Source organism: Anomaloglossus baeobatrachus, chromosome 1 (assembly GCF_048569485.1).
Source record: "Anomaloglossus baeobatrachus isolate aAnoBae1 chromosome 1, aAnoBae1.hap1, whole genome shotgun sequence".
Classification (NCBI taxonomy): Eukaryota; Metazoa; Chordata; class Amphibia; order Anura; family Aromobatidae; genus Anomaloglossus; species Anomaloglossus baeobatrachus.
Window position 1 is genome coordinate 605,425,867 of NC_134353.1, and position 23,796 is coordinate 605,449,662.

At 42.0% G+C, this 23,796-nt stretch overlaps 1 protein-coding gene across 1 annotated transcript in view; it reads right to left on the reverse strand.

Moving 5' to 3' along the window:
- The window catches only part of LOC142296579 (uncharacterized), a 152,242-nt gene that overhangs the window by 93,006 nt on the left and 35,440 nt on the right, over positions 1-23,796 (reverse strand). Inside the window, exons 4-7 of the mRNA XM_075340358.1 lie at positions 11,098-11,177; positions 8,055-8,168; positions 7,490-7,551; positions 4,329-4,476 (exon numbers count right to left, since the gene is read on the reverse strand). Coding sequence (XP_075196473.1) covers positions 4,329-4,476; positions 7,490-7,551; positions 8,055-8,168; positions 11,098-11,177 — 404 coding nt within the window. The remainder of the gene's footprint in view (positions 1-4,328; positions 4,477-7,489; positions 7,552-8,054; positions 8,169-11,097; positions 11,178-23,796) is intronic.

The following is a 23,796-nucleotide window of genomic DNA, read 5'->3' on the forward strand; positions in this document are numbered from 1 at the left end:
GCTCTGAAAATGTCTTTGCACTAGTGGGACTATAGCAAAGTCCAATAGCCACGTTTAGGATGCCACTAGGTACACTGAGTGTTTGCTAGTAAAATTGCTTAGTTTAAAAAAGTTGGAGTGTGCAATGCAGGCAGACGTGCTCTGCTAATGTCTTTGCACTAGTGGGACTATAGCAAAGTCCAATAGCCACGTTTAGGATGCCACTAGGTACTCTGAGTGTTTGCTAGTAAAATTGCTTAGTTTAAAAAAGTTGGAGTGTGCAATGCAGGCAGACGTGCTCTGCAAATGTCTTTGCACTAGTGGGACTATAGCAAAGTCCAATAGCCACAGATAGGATGCCACTAGGTACACTGAGTGTTTGCTAGTAAAATTGCTTAGTTTAAAAAAGTTTGAGTGTGCAATGCAGGCAGACGTGCTCTGCAAATGTCTTTGCACTAGTGGGACTATAGCAAAGTCCAATAGCCACGTTTAGGATGCCACTAGGTACACTGAGTGTTTGCTAGTAAAATTGCTTAGTTTAAAAAAGTTTGAGTGTGCAATGCAGGCAGACGTGCTCTGCAAATGTCTTTGCACTAGTGGGACTATAGCAAAGTCCAATAGCCACGTTTAGGATGCCACTAGGTACACTGAGTGTTTGCTAGTAAAATTGCTTAGTTTAAAAAAGTTTGAGTGTGCAATGCAGGCAGACGTGCTCTGCAAATGTCTTTGCACTAGTGGGACTATAGCAAAGTCCAATAGCCACGTTTAGGATGCCACTAGGTACACTGAGTGTTTGCTAGTATAATGGCTTAGTTTAAAAAAGTTGGAGTGTGCAATGCAGGCAGACGTGCTCTGCAAATGTCTTTGCACTAGTGGGACTATAGCAAAGTCCAATAGCCACAGATAGGATGCCACTAGGTACACTGAGTGTTTGCTAGTAAAATTGCTTAGTTTAAAAAAGTTGGAGTGTGCAATGCAGGCAGATGTGCTCTGCAAATGTCTTTGCACTAGTGGGACTATAGCAAAGTCCAATAGCCACAGATAGGATGCCACTAGGTACACTGAGTGTTTGCTAGTATAATGGCTTAGTTATAATGAGTTGGAGTGTGCAGAGGACAAGAGGGTACAGTGGCAGGATTGTGGTGCTCTGGGTAGAGGAATGGAAGCCTGCCTTTCTATTCCCTCCTAATGGTGAAATGCAGGGAGGAAATCCCTGACCTTGGCTACACAGACGCTGTTGCTGTTTGCAGGACCTGTCACCTATGGCTCTCTGACCCTGCCGGTTTGAGCCCTTAAAAGGACTGCTATAAAGTGCTCTCCCTAAGCTATCTAACGCTGTGTATGCAGCGCATACAGCTGTATCGGCTATAGGACTCAGGATGACGGAGCTGCGACAGTGATGTCTGACACCAAAGACGCAGAAGGCAGATAATGGCGTCCTGGAAGAAAATGTCCGGTTTTATAATGCAGGGACATGTGACATGGACATCCTATCACACATGCCGTTGCTTCTCTGGCTCAAAGTCCACTTAGCTGTGTGTGTGTCTGGGATTGGCTGACATGCTGGCCCGCCCCACAAGACGCGCGCGCTTAGGGAAGGAAGACAAAAAAAAAAAAAAAAAAATGGCGATCGCCATTATAAAAACAGCAGTGATCTGAAGGCGCTGTTCACGCACACTATACACTGAAATGTGATAATAGTGTGATTCACAGAGTGACTTACACTATTACAGCGAGAAACCAAGCTATGATTTAGCTTGTTTTTTGCTGCTAGAACCGTTCTCGAACGTTTCTAGAACTATCGAGCTTTTGCAAAAAGCTCGAGTTCTAGTTCGATCTAGAACAGGCACCAAAACCACTCGAGCCTAGAACTGGAGAACCACGAACCACGAACCGCGCTCAACTCTATGAAAGACCCCATCCAGGGTAGACCCCTTGTGAGTTTGGGGATGAATTTCTTGAAAGATATAGGACAGTTTCTGTCAGACAGCCGACTTGCAACTGACAGGAAACGTACGACACAGCACCACCCTAGTAAAAGAGAATTGCAACTATTGAGCTATTCAAATCCAGAGATGGCAAATCATATCCCAACCCCTAGGAAAAGTGGTAGTATCCCATCCTATCTCCTTGACTTTGCCACATGGTCAGATGGTGCTCACTATGCTAGTTCCGCCCAGACATCTTTGGAAAAATCGGAGGTACATGTCAAACCAAAGAGGACAGGAGAAGTGATGCTTGGACTCTGGTCATCCACACCTTAGCAACCATGTATAAGGGACATGGGCTGATGAGATGCCTTAATTTCAATGGAACAGACCTAAGGCTGGCTCCCAGAAAGGAAGTGGCATAGGTCTACGTGATGAGGGAGAATCTCACAAGATCGGATACTGTGGTGGATATTAGTGGATTTAGGACAGCATTTCTTAATGTGTAATTGGGTTGTTAAGTGTTTCGCCCCTGAGGCTCTGGTCGCAACAAGGTACTGCACCTCAGTTAAGGTGCGGTATCCATCTCAGGTAAGGGGGCGTTAATCACCAGTGTTCCAGATTCACACTCTACATACAGCTTAGGAGCCTTCTCACAGGGGGGGATGGCTCATGTTAGGCAAGGGGGGTGGCCATCACAAGGCATGGAACTTCTCCGGTCACTGAAGCCAGCCACCTGGGGGTCGGGTTCCACTTGGGGGTAGAAGTAGGCGCAACACACTCACATCAGATAGACGAGTCGGGACCATAGTTCTGACAAGACACTCCTGAAACTCTTGAATTTCATTAGGCCTGGGCCTTGGAGCGGGAGCTCAGCCCAGGTTCCTAACTGCTGAGGGGGACATCCTAGGAAAAGGACATTCTCTCTTTTCTTCTTCAAAAACTAGTGGTGGTCCCTTACGTGCTTGGGATTGACCGGAGCCCACGATAACATAAACTAGCACCAGGATGCAGCTTTAAATCAGTGAGTAAAAGAACCTGGAACCGAAGGTTGCCGACTCAGACTCTGATTAGCAATGCTGTTGCCCCACGCTCTGGCGCTCCCAGGGGACTGCCGAACACTTTATCATCCACCCCGGGCCCGCTCCGCCTGTGGGGAGTGACACCATCCCGACTGCCATAATACCTGCCATGGCGAGGAATTCTGCAGTGGCGGCTTATCCCTGGCCGCATACCACAGGTGGCATAACAACAAACTTTCCCCAATCACCCCGCTTTCCCTTCATTTACTGCACGCCTTGGGGCAATGGAACCGTGCAAGGCCACCCGTGACGTCGCCTGACCCGACCCTCAATGGCCCGGCAACGGGTAGGATAACCACCTGCCCCGTGGGGCGCTGCATAAGTCACATAGTTACATAAGTGGAAAAAAGACCTAGGTTCATCTAGTTCAACCTTCCTCCACCAATTCTACATTTTTTCCCTAAGTCACTTATACCCAAAAATGTTGTGTGTACTGAGGAAATCACCCAGCCCTTTTTAAAAGCTGTTAGAGTATCTGCCATTACTACCTGTTGTGGTAGGGCATTCCACAGTCTGACTTCTCTAACATATAGTGCATTTAGTAGAGTGTAATGGAATAAGGAAGTCACCAAGGGAATGATGGCCTAGTTGGCAGTCGAGTTTGACCCTTTTTAGATCCTTAGAAAAGGTGTCACGCATGGGTATAAGATTGGATGGTAGACAGCTAAAGTGACTGCACCAAGAAGATGAGGTAGGACAAGATGGAGCTGTGGTGTATACTAATAACTTCATGATATCATCACTGCTGATGATTACATCATTGAGTGGGCTGTTTAGGACACAAACTGGGGCCTCTTTGGGTCCCCAAAAGACGTTCATCTGTAATCTGGCTCTGTATGTTTAAGTGCATAACAAAGGCAAAATACTGTAATATTCCGCAGATACAGTGCTGTGCAATGTTGAGATGGAGGTCTGTAATTAATAACATTTTTATATTATATTGAGGAAAAAAAACGATGTCCTATACTAGTACCATGAATCAATGCTTTGAAATCAGAAAACATTACAGCATAAAGAGTGCTTATTTTATAGCTTGTTCTGATTTACTTACCTGTGTACAATTCAGTTTATTAATCTATTAGGTAGATTACAGCTTGTTTTCCAAATGAGCATACTAAATATAGCCATAATAATATCATTCCGGCTGAGAATTAGTCAGCTGCACACAGATGACGGCTGTTTTCATTCTCTAACCCAACACTTAAAAAAAGAAGCCAACTCTTCCTTACAGCATTTGTCATAATCACTATTCTAGGAAACTGACCGATGTTTACCACCAATTTACAAATGAATGCATAAAAATGTTCACAAGCTGGAACTACAATACATAGATACTTACATAGACTGTCATCATTGGCAATATCTCGGAATCTTTGGCATACTTGAGCAACTTTGGACAGATCTCCATGAGTTAAAAGGGAAAAAATAGAAATCCACAGCTCATCTGGGAGAAGAGGCCACATAGCACTGTTTTCTGCTCCAGATATCTGTCCATAAAATACAGATAAATGTAGACTTAATAATACATATCACTCTTCAGGAGTAGGAAAACATCATTTTCTAGTGATTTGCAAATTACCTATTCAAAACTTTACCTAACAAGTGATATCAAAGTTTTTGGATGCATGGGGGGGTACCTACTGAAATCAATGGGTGGCTGTCGGCTCTCTGTAACAGTTCGGACTATATCTGAAGTCAAGTTGTATCACCCAGATTCATAGGATTATTATATAATATGGTAAAAAAAAGTCACTTAATTATTCAGATTTTTAAGAAAGTAAAGCAATAATTCTGAACAAAGAAATGCCTCCGAAACAGTAATAAATGTTAGTATTTAATTCCTTCAGGACCAGGCAATTTTTTTTTATCATTTTTGCACTTTCATTTTATCCTCTTTTTTTTAAGAGACATTCCTTTTTTGATTTTTCACCAACATAGCTAAATGAAGGCTTTTTTGTGGGACATGTTATAGATATGAGTAACCCCATTTATTTTACCATAAAATATACTGAAAAATGGGAAAACATCCAAGTGGGATGAAATGGTGAAAAATGGAAATGGTTTTGTTTTTATGGTGTTCATTATATGGTAAAATTAAGCTGGTAATTTAGTTTCATTTATTTAGGTGGTATAAGATGGTGGCTCTGGTACCTGTAGTACTACAAGACCTATTAGGGTGTATCTGTCTATCCACATACCTCCCACTCATGGGTGTGTCTCATATGTTATAATGGTGTCTGTTTGTTTGACATATGGTCCGTGTGTGTGTGTGTGTGTGTGTGTGTGTGGAGGTTGGAACACCTCCTCTGTGATCTTGGTGACAGATCTTGTTCCGGCAAAACCTGCAGATATATATATACTCTGTATATTCTGTTTAACACTAGAACTACTGAGGTAGTCATTTTGACTACTTTGCACCATGTATTTCTATATAGGTGTCACGAGTCCAGTAGTTCTAGTGTTAAGAATGTGTGTAGAAAATGCTGTACTTTAGGCCCGTTTCACACGTCAGTGAAAAACACAGACGTTCTTCACTGATGTGTAAAACACGCACATGTCCCTCCGTGTGCCGTGATTCACGGCACACGTGGGTTGTCTAAGTGCAATCCAGGCTCCGTTCTCTGTGGTCCTTGATTGCACATAGAGATTAACTCACCTGTGCCCGCTCTCCATGGTGCTGAATCCTCCCGCGGTGCAGCATCCGGCCGGCGCTGACCCCTGCAGCAGCTGCTTCTGGGTCGGCTGTGTCATGCATTCATGAATATGCACGACAGTAATGAGCCGGCTCAGAAGCAGCAGGCAGAACAGGCTGTACAGAGCGCCGCTGGAGCCGGGTGAGTAAAAATGATTTTTATTTTATATGCACGTTTTATTCTGGCACGTGTTTCACGGATCACACCACTGCATGGTCCGTGGGACATCAGTGATGCCAGAAAAAAATGGACATGTCTCCATGCGGCAATCACGGACACGCGGGTACGCCGCACGGAGACAAGGTCAGTGAAAAATCACTGATGTGTGAGCAGACCCATTCATTATAATGGGTCTGCATATGTCAGTGATTCTGGTACGTTGTAAAAAAAGCACAAACGTAACAGAATCACTGACGTGTGAAACAGGCCTTAGAGTGCAATAGTATGGTAGTGGAGTGTATAGTATTAATCACAGTCTCATGTGTACTGTAGCATGTAGCTGAGCTTCACAAGAGAGACAGCAACATAAGGGCTGCCATGGTAGCCCATCAGTACCCCGCAATCGCGTCACAGATTGGAGCCAGTGCAAGAGTAGTGATGAGATTGAAATTCCACACTCAGTGACTGAAAGGGCATCAAGGTGTTTAACCCCTTCACCACCAGGTGATTTTCCATTTGTTTTGTAATTTTTTTTCCTCCCTTTTTTCCAAGAGCCATAACTTTATTTTTCCGTCAATGCAGCCATATGAGGGCATGTTTTTTGCAGGATGTATTGTACTTTTGAATGACACCATTCATTCTGCCACATTGTACTGGAAAACGGGAATAATATTCTAATTGTGGTGAAATTGCAAAAAAAAAAGTGCAATTCAATAAGGTTTTTCTAGTTTTTTTTATTTACTATGGTCACTGGCAGGATGATTTCCCAGGTCAGTACAAATTTGTAGATACCGAACCTATATAGTTGTGTTTGTTTGTTTTTTTGTATTTAAGTGGTGAAAAAGTCAGAAATTAGTGAAATAAAAAAAAAAAATTGTGGTTATGGCGCCATTTATTGAGACATTTAATGTTGTCATTTTTCAGGATCTAGGGCTATATGACGGCTTATTTTTGCTTCCTGAGCTGACGTTCTTAATTATACCATTTTGGTGCAGATGTGATGTTTTGATTGCCTCTTATTGCATTTTATTGCAATGTTGCGGCTACCAAAAAAACTTTCTGGCATTTTGATTTTTTTTTTCTCGTTATGCGCTTTACCGATCAGATTAATTTATTTTAGATTTTGATAAATTGGGCATTTGTGAATGTGGTGATACCAATTATGTGTATTTTTTAATTTTACTACGATTTTTCATTTTCATTTGAACTTTTGTTTACTATGTACAGGTGGAGGTGATTCTATAATCAACCCGCGCCTGTTAGAGGCATATGTCGGCTGATCATGCGCAGGGAAAAGAGGCAAGCTCGCAGCAGGAGCCCACATCAAAAAGGGGAACACGACCTTGGACGTACCAGTATGTTCAAGGTCGTGAAGAGGTTAACAGCCACTGAGGGATCTTAGTTCTGCTGCTGCCTGATGTTAGGGACAGATGCTGGCTGTATAATATAGGGCATGTGTCCCATGTAGAAGGAGCCCAGCTTCTGAGCCCATTCCACACACAATCACCCCATCTCAGGATATCCAATTATGCCTATGATTGCCAATAAACTGTAAAATATATTTGAGTAAAATGTAAAGAAATTTTAATTCATACATTTTACTTTTTAAAGAAAGTCTTGAATATATCAGTGTTGACACTCCGCTTACCATGCCATGATTTGGTGTGGACCTTTCCCATTTATCTTTACTCAAGTGTTCACTGACTGCCCCTGGAAAAGTTTAGAAAACAGAATTATCTCTCTCATACAAAATAACATATAATATACATGGAATTTGCAGTGGAATACATTTGGATTTGCCAATAATGTGCTGCAAAATCCATGACTAGAAAATGTCACTACAAACCTATTAATGGAGATCATTGTCTGGAGAGTCAATCCAAATTGAATCATCCTTACTTTAAGGTTTTCATGCAATAAAACAATAAAAAACAAACCCTAATTGGTAAATACTTTTTTTTCCTGCCCAGTGTACATCTTAGATCTATACTTACAATTCTGTTCCTAGCTTCTTTTTCTAAAACTATATTCTTGAAGTTAATAGCAGTATTGTGAGTGCAGCTCTGGGGTTTAACAGGCTTAAACTCATGCTCAATACAATGTAAAAAAAAAAAGCAAGGTATTTGTAAAGTTTTAATGTCAGTAACATCTACCTATATGGTGCATAAAATGTGTTATAAGACAAAGCTATGGTTTGAATGGTTAATTCTTACAAGCATTTGATGTCTTCATATAGGCCACTGCCGCATTCTTGAGATCATTGCCATTGTGCACATAGTTAGTCTCTCCGTGGACATGTCGTACCACTTCAAGAGGTGTATTGATTTCTGAAAGAAATGTCAATTTGGTAGTAATACATGTCTATCTAAAAATGTTACAGAGCTAAATTCACAGCGGGATCAAGGCATATAAAGGGTCAAACTGACCTGTTGACTACGACTAATCAGTAACCAAATAGCTACAGAAAAGGAACTATAAAGTTTTCCTTATAAAATGAAAATAAATCAATTTTAATAGAAAATGGAAGCCTAGTCATACTGTATTCAGTTACTAATATTTACAAAATTACAAAATTGCCCTTTCGTGCCCAACCCCATTATTCTTTTTTTTTAAATTTCACCAAGACACATGTATGGGCTGAATGCTATCTTTTATATCTTAGAAAAAATTATTATTTTGTATTTCTTCACATATAGCATTTTTTCCTGCCATTTTATGGGCTTTCATAAAAATGCCATGAAATTTGTGCATTTTTTTTTACAAGCATATTCATGTGTTAGTGTTTTTTGTTCACCCAAGGTACCCTCCAAAAGGTTGACATTTCAGACCAGCGGTGCCACCATGCCACTGGTTCACTTTCAGAAGTGCTCCATCACCACAAACTGGCGACTGAAAGCTGAAAGCTGTCCTAGGTGGCATTGTGCTAAAGCATTTAGTCTGCAAGCAGTGCTTGTTCTTTGCCTAAGAAACTGGCCATGCTAATGTAAGAAGGTGTCCAGTGCCCTGTTGCCCCTGAAGATATTGTGATCTGAAAATATATGTTTTAAAGTAATGTATTTTTATGTGTGCATTTTTCCTGTGTAATTTGGCCGGAGACCACTAGGTGTCACTGGGTCCCTGGTCCCTCAGTGTAGGGGAATGTTGAGGGAGTCACGGGGATGGCGCGGATTAATAGGGGGAGGACAGACCTCAGTACAGGAGAATATAGGAACGAGTGCTTCCTGGTTAAGGGAAATAGGAAAGGAGCAAGATAAGTGAGAGGACCAACAAGGTCAGATGTAGCAAAGTGGAGTAGTGTGGAGAAGGTGTGGCAGGTCCAGGCAGATAAAGTAGACAAGCGAGAAAGGATCAAGTGGACTGAAGCAAAATCATAACCCCTCAGTTATGGAAGGTAGAGCCAGAGGGAAAAGAGAAGTGCACCCCCTTCCTAGGTCAGCAGCCGTTAGTAGTGCAAACAGGAAATGGCGCCAGTCTAGACTGGCAGGGTCCCTGGCACAGTGGGATGAAGGATTCTAGGAGTCCTCTCAATTGTACGGATGAGCCAAAATGTTAGTAAAAAGGATGATAGAGTTCCCATCCCTCCCTTCTTTGGTGGCCGTAGCAAAAGAGCTGGGTTCTGTGAAGAAAGCAATGCCTGTGAAAGATCTTGGTGTAAAAACTGCCTCTATGAGCTGGAAGCTAAGTTTTAAAAGCATTTACAGTAAAATTGTGACCAGTGGTGGAGTCATTACTGATAGCGTTGCATGTGATGCCAGTTGGAGTGAACGGGATCTAGAGAGGCCGAATGAAACCCTAGATGAGCTGCTTCAAGTAGGTACCACTTCCACACCCACTCATTACACCATTGTGCCCCCCTTGCCTTTAGTGTACTGGGGCGCCCACGACTAGCGCCCCTGGCTACGTTACACTAAAACTTCAGGGAGGCTGGTAACCATGGCAACAAGCTGTACACTATAAAATTACTCTGTATAAAAGTACTCTCCGTTGGAGAGAATTTTTAATCTTAGGTAAGAGCCATATTAGGGTTTGATGTTTTTAAAAACAAATTAAGGTTTGGAATGACTATATTTATCTTACCATATAATATCCTGATAAAAAGGAAAAAAATTCCAAGTGTAGTAAAATGGTGGAAAAACACAATTCCGCTATTGGTTTTTTTTCACCATTTTACTATACTTGCAATTTTTTCCTTTTTAGCAGAACATCATATGGTAAGATAAATAATGTCATTCAAAACCTTAATTTGGTCTTCAAAAAAAACAAGCCCTGATATGCTTTTTTTATGGTATTCGTTTATCGTGAAAATAACCTGGGAACAGCTCAGTAGGATTATGGCCATATTATCCTCATCCTTTTTTTTATACTTTAGATCCTTTTATGTATCCCTTGGCTTGCCTTTATAACACAGCAATATTATAGGATTGAAGTCTATTGTAACATTTCTTATCTCCTATGAAGCCCATTGGAGTAAAACCACAGCAAAAATTGTAAGTCTTCACAAAGCCCCTAGTTGCCATGACACAGTGGGCACTGTAGAGGTGGCTACTGTGTTGGAGGAACTGGCGTTGTCAAACTTGACAGCATCATTTAAGAGGTTTAAAGGGAACCTGTCACCGGATGTTTATAATACTCACCTAACGGTCGGTGCAGAGCAGACTGGCTGGATGGGCGTCTCCGGCCTCCGGGTCCACTCCTCCTCTTTCTGTCATCTTTGTCCTCCTTCTGAAGCTAGTGTGGATAATGCGTTCTACGTCATACACACAAGCCAACATTGAGGTCCTGCGCAGGCGCACATTGATCTACCCTGAGTAGGGCAGATCAATGTATTGTAGTGCGTCTGCGTGGGACCTTAATGTCGGCTTGTGTGTATGACGTAGAACGCGTTATCCACACTAGCTTCAGAAGGAGGACAAAGATGGCAGAAAGAGGAGGAGCGGACCCGGAGAATGGAGACGCCCATTCGACCAGTCTGCACTGCACCGACCATTAGTTGAGTATTATAAACATCCGGTGACAGGTTCCCTTTAACTGATTTGATTGGAGCTAGTTCCATTTGCATCAGTTACTCTCAGGTGCTAGCTATGTATATAAAAAAAAAAATAATCCTCATTTGGCTATGCTGACTGCAAGAATAAACAGCTATGGCTCTAGGAGAACAGTAAAACAATAATACAATTAAAGAGCTATGTCCTTAAAGGAGTTGTCCAGTACGCAAATAAAAATGTGTTCTGAGTGGGTTAAGTAATAAATACAAACCTGTGCCTTTATCACCCTGTAACTGGTCCCTGTTCTTTTGGGAGTTAGCTGAAGTTGGTCTTTGAATACTATGCTGAGACCTGTAAAGAAGAGTTACAAGCACTGAATCATGAATCTTAAGCCACTTAACCTTTAGATGTGCTTCTTATCATGAGCATTATTTAATTCTTGATCTAGGTGGGTGGCCATACTTCTTCCCCTTTCCAGAAAAACGGACAGAAAACGCTTGTGGTATTTTTTAATATGTGCCGTAAGTATTTAGATTGATTTTTTTGCTAATCATGTTCATATCCTTTAAAGAGGACCTTTCACAGTTTTCACTCAACTCTGCTATATTTTACACAGGAGCTGCAGAGATCAGGCCTGAGAGCAGGGTTGTCTGTCATTAAATGTCTCACATGAGAATTCATGTTCTTGTGACCTTCTCTGGGGTTGTGTTCTTATTTCCCCTGCATGACAACTCCTGCTTATGATTGGTCAATGTCATATAGGGGAAAAGGTAAACAAGCTAATATCTCTGCAACAGAGAGGAGAAATTTAAGAAGCAAAAATACGTTTTATTTTACTCTGCAGCCACTATTCCGTAATGTCGCCAGTTTAACACGGTCAAACTGGCAAAAGGTCCTTTTTAAAGTTAACATGACAGTGAATTCATACAGCATGAACTACACCATGAGGCAGACAATAGCTCTGTTTCTGTATTCATCTATATTTTGCTCTGAAACTATCCAGCATTTCAGAGAAAGCATACTTTGAGAAGCTGATCAAGGACCATGTGCCTTAGTTGATGAGTTGGATACCAGACAGCAGCAGCTTCTCCCCACCCTGCTCTCCTACATTTACAGGTCTCTCTCATAGGGTAGGATTCCACTTGCGAGAGACTTGCGCGTATCTCGCATTGCATCACCCGCGGCCTGCCTCTCTCACGACAGGAGCGAATCAGCTGCATGTATTTCTATGCAGCTGAGACGCTCCCGTCGGATAGAGGCAGGCTGTCTCTCGCAAATGGAATCCTACCCATAGACAGATCTGTCAATCTATGAGTGCAAGGTAGGGATAAGCTGTTAGGGACCTGTCTTGGACTTCTAATCTGAGATACATAGTCCCCATCTGGCTTCTCAAATTATGTTTTCTCTGAATCATGGCAGTATGGCTGAAATAATGCAGAGAGTGTCAGATTCATACCATGGTTCGGACATCATTCTTTTAGGATCACTCTAAGTTTCAAGTAGTTTACTGCGTGCTTACAAATACTAGTAGTATTATCAATGCTCAAATAATTTCTATTAATATGAATCATTGCATTGTGCCCCTTGGGACATAAGGAGTTCTCTTTACCATCCATGACGTTTTTGGCTCTTGGTTCTACCAGCAACAGTTACTATCCATTAATTAGGTAATAAAAGATGTCCAATTTTCAAGTAAAAGCAATGCCTTGGCCCTATCATTCTTTAATATATATTCTACACAGGAGATGCAGAAATCATGGCTGAGAGTAGGGTTGTCTATCATTACATGTTTCACATGAGAATTCGTGTTCATCTGACCTTATCTGGAGGTGTGTTTTCATTTCCCCTGCATGACACCACCTGCTTATGATTGGTCAATATCATGCAGAGGAAAAGGTAAACAAGCTAATATCTCCTCAATGGAGAGGAGAAATCATTCTACTTTTAGATTCCCTTTAAGTTCCAAGTAGTTTACTGCGTTCTTACAAGTACTAGCAATATCTATGTTCTGATCATTTCTATTAATATGAATCATTGCATTGTGTCCCTTAGGACATAAGGAGTTCTCTTAATCATCCATGATTTTTTTGGCTTTTGGTTCTACCGGCATCAGTTACTATCTCTTAAATAGGTAAAAGACGTCCGACTTAAAAGTAAAAGCAATGCCTTGGTCATATCATTCTTCAGTGCAGATACAGTATATATAAAGGACAGGTGATGTTTTTGTCAATTAATGTACCTGGAGCAGTACATGGAGACCATTTGGCTGTCTAGAATCAAGCTGCATGGCCTCCTTGTGTTATCGTAAATGCTCTATTGGATACCATATATACAAAAATATTCTCCAAAACAAGTACAGTGGAACCTTGGATTACAAGCATAATTTGCTCCGGGAGTGTGCTCTTAAACCAAGTTACTCTTAATCCAAGGTTTCACTGTAGCACCATTTAAATAAGTGGTGTACTGATTGGGCAGAAATACAGTGCTCACATGCTTGGTGGTATACCTGAACATTGAAGATAATCTGAGTCACTATCATGCTCTGAAGAATTAATAATCTTATTTGGATCCTTTGTATTTGAAGGTAAAACACTTTGAAGTGCAAATTCTAACTACAAGGTAGCTTTTCCCCTATTTTATTTCATAAATATGCATAGCTATATTAGCAATTAGCTGCATTTATTATCTGTTCCTGTGCAGATGGAGGGATTGTTTCATTCCAGCCTAGCACATGATACAATAAATAGGATTTGGCTATAGTATGTATCAGAAGATGTTTTCTCTTTTGTCAATAATATTCTATTCAGAAGAGATGCGGCATTATCTCCTAGGCACTGCTCATTGTAAGAACTTGAAATATGGCCAGGGGAAGATCACTGTAATGGCGAGGGTTTTCCTCTTGTTAACAGGAATGTTTTATTTTTTTATTCCATAAATGATTTGTTACAATAACTGTATGTGTGCAAACAAAAACCCATCTGGTACATGTCTGACAAAAGCTGTGCTATTCATTTACTAATGAGAAACAAGCAAAAATGTAGCGACTGATAGAAATAATGGTTTATATGATTGTACTTTACATCTTAGATTAGGTTTGCAATTCTTGCGTTATTAGTGCATAATGGATATTATTAGAAGTATTCTGGCCATATTATAAGTAAAGGCAGTGCATACAGTGCAACAAAATATTACACATAGGAACACAGCATAATTTTTAACTATTACTGTATTTATTCAGCAGAGTTCTAGCATTTGTTGTGGAGACCAGAACAGAGCTGCTAAATGCTAATTGCTGCTCCATTCAAACTCCTCTTCACTGCAGAGGGTGTAATTAGGAGGAAGAGTGGGCTAATGACCCCTGTTCTAATGATCGATGGGGATCCCAGCACTGGAGTCTTCAGTAATCCGATATACGGTATAATTGATGCCAGCAATTGGTAGAACCACAGTATAGGATATTGACTTCCAAGAATATTAGAAAACAGGAAAGGTAATAGTTGACTAAATAGAGTAAAGATTAGAGCACACTCCCTAACCCGAAGGAAGATGCAAACAGAGTTGGAGAGGATAATACGTGAGGGGTAGAGATGGGCAAACCCGTAAAAATTCAGTTTGGCGAGTTCATCCAGATTTGGGACCTGGACTTGACCTGATCCCCAATGGAAGTAACCAATTGCGCAATTCGGTTCTCCGCGTACATACAAACCATAAACAAATCACTTCCCGGGAAAGGTGGATGGGGGGTTTGCTTTTTATGTTTGTACACAATACATCCGATCACGCTGTTGTTACCCCCAGTGAGAGCCATTCAAACACTGCAAAGACTCGCACTGGGCTGTGCACCGAGTGTTCACGAGCACAGAGATGCTCGCGCAAGTGGTTTGCCTAAATAAAGCACCCAAACTCTGGGGGGTGGGGGTGTTGAAAAGTCTGTGTTCGGTATAAACACCCAACTTCGGGTTCACTCATCTCTAATGAGGCGCTTTATTCAGCACATCTATCTTAGGATCCACCTGTTGAATATCTTGGAGGTTATGTACATACTGTACATATTTTTCTTGAATAAGTAAAATAGGAAAGTCCAGCTCAAATGAACAATTTCTTCTTTATTGCTTGAAAAATTCAGGTATACGGGACATGAAACGTTTACAAGAAAACCGCTATAGTAGCATATGCATCAACGTGTTTCTGGTGTGCTTCCACCCTTCAAATAATAAAGAAGAAATTGTTCATTTGAGCTGGATTTTTCTATTTTACTCATTCAACAATCAGGCCATGGCGGGGCCTCTGTCCGGGCTCTGAACAAGGAGTGGATAACAACCAAAGAGGCAAACATCGAACACAGGAATTTCTCCATCTCATCACTATCGAGCTCTTCCCAGTAACCGATACCATGGATTCCGCTTATTTACAACACCTTCTGCAAATAAAGATACACTATTATTCTCGTAAATAACATTTTTCTTGTGGGACATATTCCCACTTCCCCACTCCTGGTCTCATCAGGAAAGTACGATCTTTTCCGACCGCTATTACCGCTGTCTCTGAGGGCGGTCCTTGGAGGTTTTGAATCCATATTTTTGCTCCTACATTTTTAATATTAGAGGATCCAAAATCTTTAGTAGCCCGTATTGTTAATTCTGCTGGGGCAGTTCCTTCTCTTATTTCAGACAAGTTTATTGGAATTATTACCATCTGAGCCCCCTTCTGGTGTTTCATCAATATCAAAGGTTCATTTCCCAAATTTAGCATCAGTACCTTGATTTCTCCCTGATGATCTGCCTCTATTACCCCTCCCACCACTATGGCTCCTTTTAACGCTAAGCTAGAACGAGTGGCTATTTGACCATAATGATCCTTTGGTGTATGGCAACCCAATCCTGTTGAAATTGGTTTTACCTTACCTGGGGGTACCACGACAGTTTCCAATGTACTGAGGTCTAAACCTGCTGAATAAGGTGTCGCTCTTTCTGGTGTGCCCAAACAGCTGTACCTTGCCTTGTCAACTGTTGGACTGACTTGCCTGATGGCTGCTGCTTTATCTGCTTCTGAATTAAACAAACGTTCAAGTGAGTTAGTAGGGACATGAGCATCGACATGAAATACAGTGGTCTTGGTAGATTGCATTTCCTTATGACAAGACTTAACCCCAAAGGAGAATTTTCCTTCTGTTAGATTAAGAGTCATCCCTTTTAGGACATCAATTCCCAAAATATATTCTGGTATAGGAACTACCAGCACCGTATACTTCTTGATAGGTAAATTACCTATCTTCAAAGCTACCTGTGTCTGAACCCCGGTGATCACTTGACCACCTAGTCCAGCAATTTTTACTCGAGGTTCTTTTATTTTTTCTGGGTTTCCATGAATTAAAGTAGCCTCTGCCCCCGTGTCAATCAAAGCTGGGACTCTTTGAACATTTCCCCCTTTCCAATGTATGCTAAGATTGACGTAGGGACGTTCGTCCCTTTTTATCAATAGGGGGGCTTGGCTGGCTACCTATGGTAAATCACTTCCTTCTGAACTTTCATTTACACAGACTTCAGTCTGTGTATTAGCCCTTCCTTCCGTGACCTTTGTGGCCACGGCTGCAGCCAGTTCTTCCCATGGATAAACTGACTGATAATCTTCCCAAGACACATTCTTTGGGGTTTTTTCCCCTTTTCCCTCTGATTTCTTTACCTTGGGGGTTTTTGAACCCCCTTCCACATTTGTAGTGGTCACTTTCTTTGTGGATAGAACTTTCTGTTTGTACAACTTCCATAATTCTCCTGTCTCCTTTCCATCAATCCTTTCCATATTGATCCCGGCTTTAAGCAAAGCCTGGAACATGTCTTTGCGAGACACTCGTGGGGCCTCCCCTACTGATTTCTCTTTACAATCAGGATTGTTTGGCTTACTGTTACCAACATGGCCTCCAGGGGATGGTTTATCCCACTGTCCCATATCCTGTAACTCCCTCATCCTCCCTAAAACTACACCGATTGATTCTCCAGTCAGCGCTACAGTTAAGGTTAAAATAACTGTTTTGTATGCTGGAGGAGCATGTTTAACCAGCCTATTTCTTATGCTGGCTGTCAATGGGTACTGGAGATAATCATCATCCATTCCTAAAAGAGGAAGAGCATTCCTCATTGCTTCTTCCTTCAGCCGCTCCATACCATCTTTTAAGGTATACCAAGGTTTATCATTGATAGGAAAGTCTGCTTCTGATGGATATTTGTCCAGAAAAGCATGGGCTAAGATCACGATTAAGTTTTGAGTACCATGCTCATTATGATCAACAAAATAATTTTTTATTGATCTCTGAATTACTGGGTCCTGAGACATGGTGACAAATTTTGCCACGTCTCCGGCGTCAAAGTGCACTCCACCTGCTCCGAGATCGTGCACCCTGACCAACCAGGGAATTTCTCCTTCTCCTGGTTTTTGTCTAAACTGTGTTAAAATGCTATCAACTTCTCCCTGAGAGTAATCTTCAATGATTACTCGATTTTTTACATGAGGAATCGTTCTCTCATTTATGATGGCATTACCATCTTCGTCATATTGCAGATTTCCCTGACCATCCCGGACATGTTCCCGGATGATCTCATTCTCTGTCCTCTCTAGGCGACCCCTTACTGGGTTAGCCTGAATCTTCCCTTTATGGTAATCCTCCTCATCAGATGATGAAGATGAATCCCACACATCCCCATCCCAAGTATCGGGATCCCAGTTTATAGAAGCTGAGACGATACTTTTATGTACTTTGGTTTTATTTACTTTTCCTCTTCTTTTCTTGTACTTATTTTGAGCAATTTGGATTTTATTTACCTTTCCTCTTCTTTTCTTGTACTTATTTTGAGCAATTTTTATGGCAGCTTTTTGTGCCACATTCTGATAATGTTCCAATTTATCCTTCAACAGTCTGGTATTACATTCCAGAACTGTTTTCAGGCAACCTAATTCTATCATCTTTTGTTCCATCTGGGAACTTTTCTTCTGCATCTTTAGATTACGCTCATGCATTACACTATATGCACTTGCCAAAATCCAGATGCGCCGTCCTAAAGACACTACATCACCTGTTTTCACAGGGACACTACCGAATACATTCACATCAGTAGCTTCACTACCCTTAAGCTTATCCTGCCATTGTTTGTGCCGTGCTAAAGACACTACATCACCTGCTTTCACAGGGACACTACCGAATATATTCACAACATCAGTAGCTTCACAACCCTTAAGCTTGTCCTGCCATTGTTCTGCCAATCCACAAGACACTACATCACCTGTTTTCACAGGGGCACTACTGAGTACATTCGCAACATCAGTAGCTACACAACCCTTGAGCTTATTCTGCCATTGTTCTGCCAATCCACAATTGACCAATTCATGTGCTATAAGATTGTAGGGAGTCTCAGTCCAGCTCGGGATCTCCACAACAACCTCCTTAACATTATCCTTACGTTTTCTGAACATTTTGACACTATGCAAAAAGATTGAAAAAATATCTGGAATTTTGCCAAATATATGTTTTTAATTTCTAAATTACAAAAATTCATTAATTACTTCTTATAGAAGTAATCCTGCCGACTACGCCAATTTATGTCTTGCTAAATTCTACTAAAAAGGGGGCTGAAAGCCCGTACTTACGAAGCGCTCACTGATATCCTAATCAGGCACGAATACTAATATTCTTTATAGCAAGATACTATTTATTTTAATAGCACTTGAATATAATCAATGGTACATTGGCATTTAGAATCTTATACAATAACAGAAATATGCATCAACATTACCGTTTGTTGTAGCAATCCTTTCACATCGGAGGGAACTCGAGTTAATGATAAGGAATCAACATGGCATCTTGCATCACAGGAACAGTGTGTACGTACACTTCAATGTCCTGGAAGGTTTCCCCAACATTAAGCGAGTCGTGTATTTTTTATAGGAAAACTTTGTAGGTTGGGTTTAAATGGTCACCAGCATGTGACAGCTGAGTCATGTTCATGTAACTTGACCACAAGCTGCTGTGGGCACTGGCAGCTTCCTGCACATTTCCTGCACATCCTGCCAGTTGACAACTGGCCGACCACAGTTTGACCATAGTGTTAGTGAAATATTGCAATGAGCCGTAAATTTCATATGCAAGCTTCCTTAAACCTGTCTTTAAGCCAACCACAAGTTTCCGGTAAGTGGAACTGTAAATCTGACTTCCCCATTATCTTGAAACTGCTTCAAGACATGTATTCTTTGGTCATCATATTGGCCTTCCAAAGGACATCTCTTTGATACTGAATTATTGATAGGTCAAATAATATCTGGGATCACTCCTATCTTTTGATTATGATTCCTATCTAATTACATTCAAACTTCAGTCATATCACATTGGTATCACAAATGGTGAGCTGGATTTATTGCTAGCTACTACTATACATATTTTTCTTGCTTTCACTTTGGTTATTTTATGTTTAAGGATAATGAATGATTCTATCTACTTATGCAGGGGCATAAATGTATGAGGAGAAAGCATGTAGAATAAGGGGAATGCATGAGGAGACAGTATGATGAATGGAGGAGTTGGGAAGTATGTGGGGAGATACAATGGGGAGGATGTGGGGAACATGTGTGCAAACAGTATGAAGAGTGGGGGGATGTGTGAGGAGACAGTATGGAGAGAAAGGCAGTAAATATGTGAGGAGACAGTATAGTGAGTGGAGGGGGGAATGTGTGAGGAGACAGTAAGAAGGAGAGGAAATAGTGTGAGGAAACAGTATAGGGGGAAAAAGTGTGATGGGGCACAGAATAGAGACAATGTAGTGTGTGGGGGGGCGGTATAGATAGAGGGCAGCTTGAGGGTCAGTGTGAGCGCACAGTATGGAGAGGACAATATGACGAGGATGGGGAGTGTGATGCAGGGGCACAGTATACAGACTGGACAGTATAGGAGACACACAAGGTGAGAAGATATTGTAAAGAGGGAGCCCAGTATGGCAATGAGAGGGCAGTGTGGAGGGCATGTACCATAAGAGGGACAGTGTGTGGGTCGTATTTTGTGCAGGGGCACGTGAGATCAATTATTTATTCAGCAGCACAGCTTAAAGCTTATATTTTTATTCAGGAATATTATAATCACACGCTATTTTTAAGGGCACCATGTCGGGATGTGCTGTAGACAACCAGACAAGAGGGAATCTGAAGTGAAAGCTGTGGATGTGAAAAGTCATCATAGCGTCTGGACAAGCTGGAGAAGAAAACAAAGAGAACTACTCCAATCAGAGAATATGTCAGCTATAAGATACTTGGACATAAATGATTTGTGATGCTGGGACAGAAAGGAAAAACAAAGCTGATACATCCGTGAGTAGATTTAAAAATGATTCTTCTTTATTGATAACTGCATTAAAAAGTTATTTGTGAGGCACTCATAATGAAGCAACACAAGTAATTTTTTTTCTGGAATCAATACAGAAGCATTAATTTTAAATCTACTCACATATGTGCCGGCTTTGTTTTTCATTTTGGTCTGATGTTCTTTACCAGCTAACAGAGAAGAGGCACCTATTTATGTTAGAACTCGTGCAACAAAATAAATGTGGTGACTCTAGTACCAATATACATTTCACTATTTGTGATACTAACTACATCTCATCAGTACTATAGTTCTTGTATGGTCCACAGTCTGATTAGAACAACTCTGAGTATCTCCTTACCATTGTTAAGGGCGAACTGAGAGTTGTAGGTTCATGCGAAACAAATGTAATATGGGTCTGATCTGGCATTACAATGGATATACCATCTACTGATTGTGATTTTGATGGTGAAGTCATATCCAAATGGTGCTTCTGGTGATGTTTTCACTTACTGATGGTGGTTCTGGTGTTGTACTTATGTACTGATGGTGATTCTGGGGGTGTATTTCTGTACTGCTGGTGGTTCTGGTGTTGTATTTATGTACTGCTGGTAGTTCTGGTGATGTCTTTTTCTACTATTGGTGGTTCTGATGATTTATTAATTTACTGCTGGTCATTTTAGTGATGTATTTCTGTACTGATGATGTGATTGTGATGGTGTGTTTCAGTACTATTAATAGTTCTGTTCACGTGTTTTGGTTCAGATGTTGGTTCTATTGATATCTTTTTGAAAACATATAAGTTAAAATGTCATGATTGGGCCAAGAAAATATGAGAAGAAAATTTTTTCAAAGGTTTTATGGACTGAGATAAGAATGACTCTTGATAGACCAGATGGATGTTAACAGGCACATAATGCCAAGTTTAGTCAGATGCCAGCAAGATGGAGTTGTAGTACTGCTATCGGCTACTATTAAAGATGAGCTAGCCAAACCTACTGCCAGTTTTTAGAAGACACTTTCTTCAGGCAGTGGTACAAGAAAAAAGTCTGCACCTATCCAGAAAACCATGATTTGTATGCAGGACAATGCCCCATCACATGCATCAAAGTATTCTACTGCTTGCCTAGCCATTAAAGGCCTTTATAAATTAAAGAATAATGATACAGCCCAGTTTTTGAAATGTCAGAAATGTATTTTTGAACATTCTGAGTTGTTCAATCAGTCTGACTTTAATAGCTAAAAATAAACAAATGAGATGGTAACATTTTCAATTTTCACTTTATTACATAGTAATTCTGCACACTAATCCCTGCCTAACCGTCCCTGTATATACTAACATAGATAAAGAGATCTTTAGAAAAAGTGTTTCTAAAGATCTTATATCATATGCTAATGAGTGAAGGGACTAGTCCCGAGGGCGTTATATCCCCCGATTAGTGATAACGGCGTGCTAACATGCTATTCAATGCTGCGTCACCAGCGGTGCAGCGCGTACCTGTGTCCGCGGTGAACGCTGAGCTGAATGTTCCAGCACTTCTGGTCATGCGCACTAGACCTGCCTGAAGCCAGGATGCGTACTCCCAGCTTCATACCGCGCATGACCGGAAGTGCCCAGCATTCAGAAGCGTGGTAACAGCGAACACGGGTACGCGCGGCACCGCTGGTGATGCTGCATTGAATAGCATGTTAGCACACCCCTGTGGGCGTGCTAACACGCTAAGAGGGCAGCTAGTCGGGGGAAATAATGCCCTCGGGACTAGTTGCTGCCCTCATTAGCTTATAATATAAGATCTTTAGAAATACTTTTTCTAAAGATCTCGTTATCTATGCTAGTGTTTACAGGGACGGTTAGGCAGGGATTAGCAATATACACCCAGACCTGCTCGTGGTTCTGGGTGCATATGTGACGCTCTGGCCTAGCCAGGTAGTCACATACATAACAACATACACACACCCCCCACCCTAGACAGTTACAACAGTCAGACAAAAACCCTTGTTGCCGCCCTCCAGGGTCTGATGTCCACACCAGGTGGGGTGGAGCCAGGCGGTTGGCCCCACCCACCGAGTTCACAGGTCTGGAGGCGGGAAAAGTGACAGATCAGTTTTGGAGGTGAAAGCGAGAGGAGTAAAACATCTGCGTGTACCTGGGTAGGAGCCCAGGCACTGACAGCAAGGTTGGCAGACTTTGGTGGCCGTCTGCAGGAGTTGGTGGAACTCTGCAAAGCCGTAAGGACCGGGGTCGGGTGTTGGCCTGCCGGTACCGAACCGGGGAGCGGAGTGAAGCTAAGCACACAGGCAGGGCCATCGGACCCCGACCAGGCTTGGAGCCGCAGTCAATAGTCAAATCTGAGTGTGACAGGAGCCCCAGGGGTTCCCCAACAACCAAGTCCCGACAGAAGGCAACAGTCCACACCGTGAGGATATACAGCCACCGCCACAGGCTAGAGATCCAAGGGCCAGCGCCTGCGGGCAAAACGGGCTCCTACGGCACCTATATGCCGGGGAGCGGACTACCGGTGGGCAACCACAGGAGTCAGAACATTTCTAACAGGTGCAGGGAAAGACAGCCACCATCAGCCGTCCAGGGAGAGCACAACAACACTGCAGCCGGCTGCGGGACCCGTCCATCCGGCCGTTTTGGTTTACCAGAGACTCTGTCAGTGATTGTCTGAGAGAGTACACCAGTGCCGTCCGGCACCGCGCCGCGCTGTCCCTGCAACCCTGCACCCCAGCCATCCAGCCTCCCCGTTACACCACCGGGCCCCGGGATCACCAACCCCCTACCCACGGAGGGGACAACATCCTAGCTGCTCCCTACCATCTCTCCCGGGATCCCCGTCACCAGCAGCGGTGGTGCCATCATCACCACGTCCTGTGGGTGGCGTCACGAACTCTCTCCCCAAACAAACCACCCCTTTTCACTCTCGGGTGAGGAGCGCTGCTCGAGTCCCTGGGTCCGGCCCACCGCTCGAGCCGGGCTCCCCCCACCGAGCAGCAGCAGCAGAAGCATCAGACCCGAGCGTGGCGAGCACGTCCCCTCCGCCCGCGACACATATTGGACCTGACAGATTCCCTTTAACCTTTTAGATTAAGCACTGTAGTTGTTCAATAATAACATTAATTGTCAACTACACAAATCGCCTACTAATTGAGTACACAGTGTACAGTATACTCTTTATGCATTTTATGTCACTATTTGAAGGTGGTAGAATGGAGACTCCTGATTAATACACATTATTGCGGTGTCCTTCCACCATCTTTGATGTTAATTCTTCCTCTTTAATCCTACCAAATAAATATGCTTTCTGTCATTTCAGTGCTTTCTGTCATCACCATACTGAGTAATGCTTTCTAACAAATTCTGAATAAAGATTATCTCCAGTTGACACTGTAGACAAAAGAGCTGGCAGGAATGTTTAGTGTTTGCATGGGAATACTTTGTCCTACTCAGTTCAGATTGCTCTGTACTTATACAGGACTTGAAGCTCTTAGGTTAATTGTGACTACAGGCATGGAGTTCAGATTCAATCACAGTATTGTGGGACAGGTAAACTTATAGTTTTGTGAAAGTGATATACAAATGTGTTTGCTCACTTCCAGATTATGCTGATTTCTTATACAAAAAGCAAT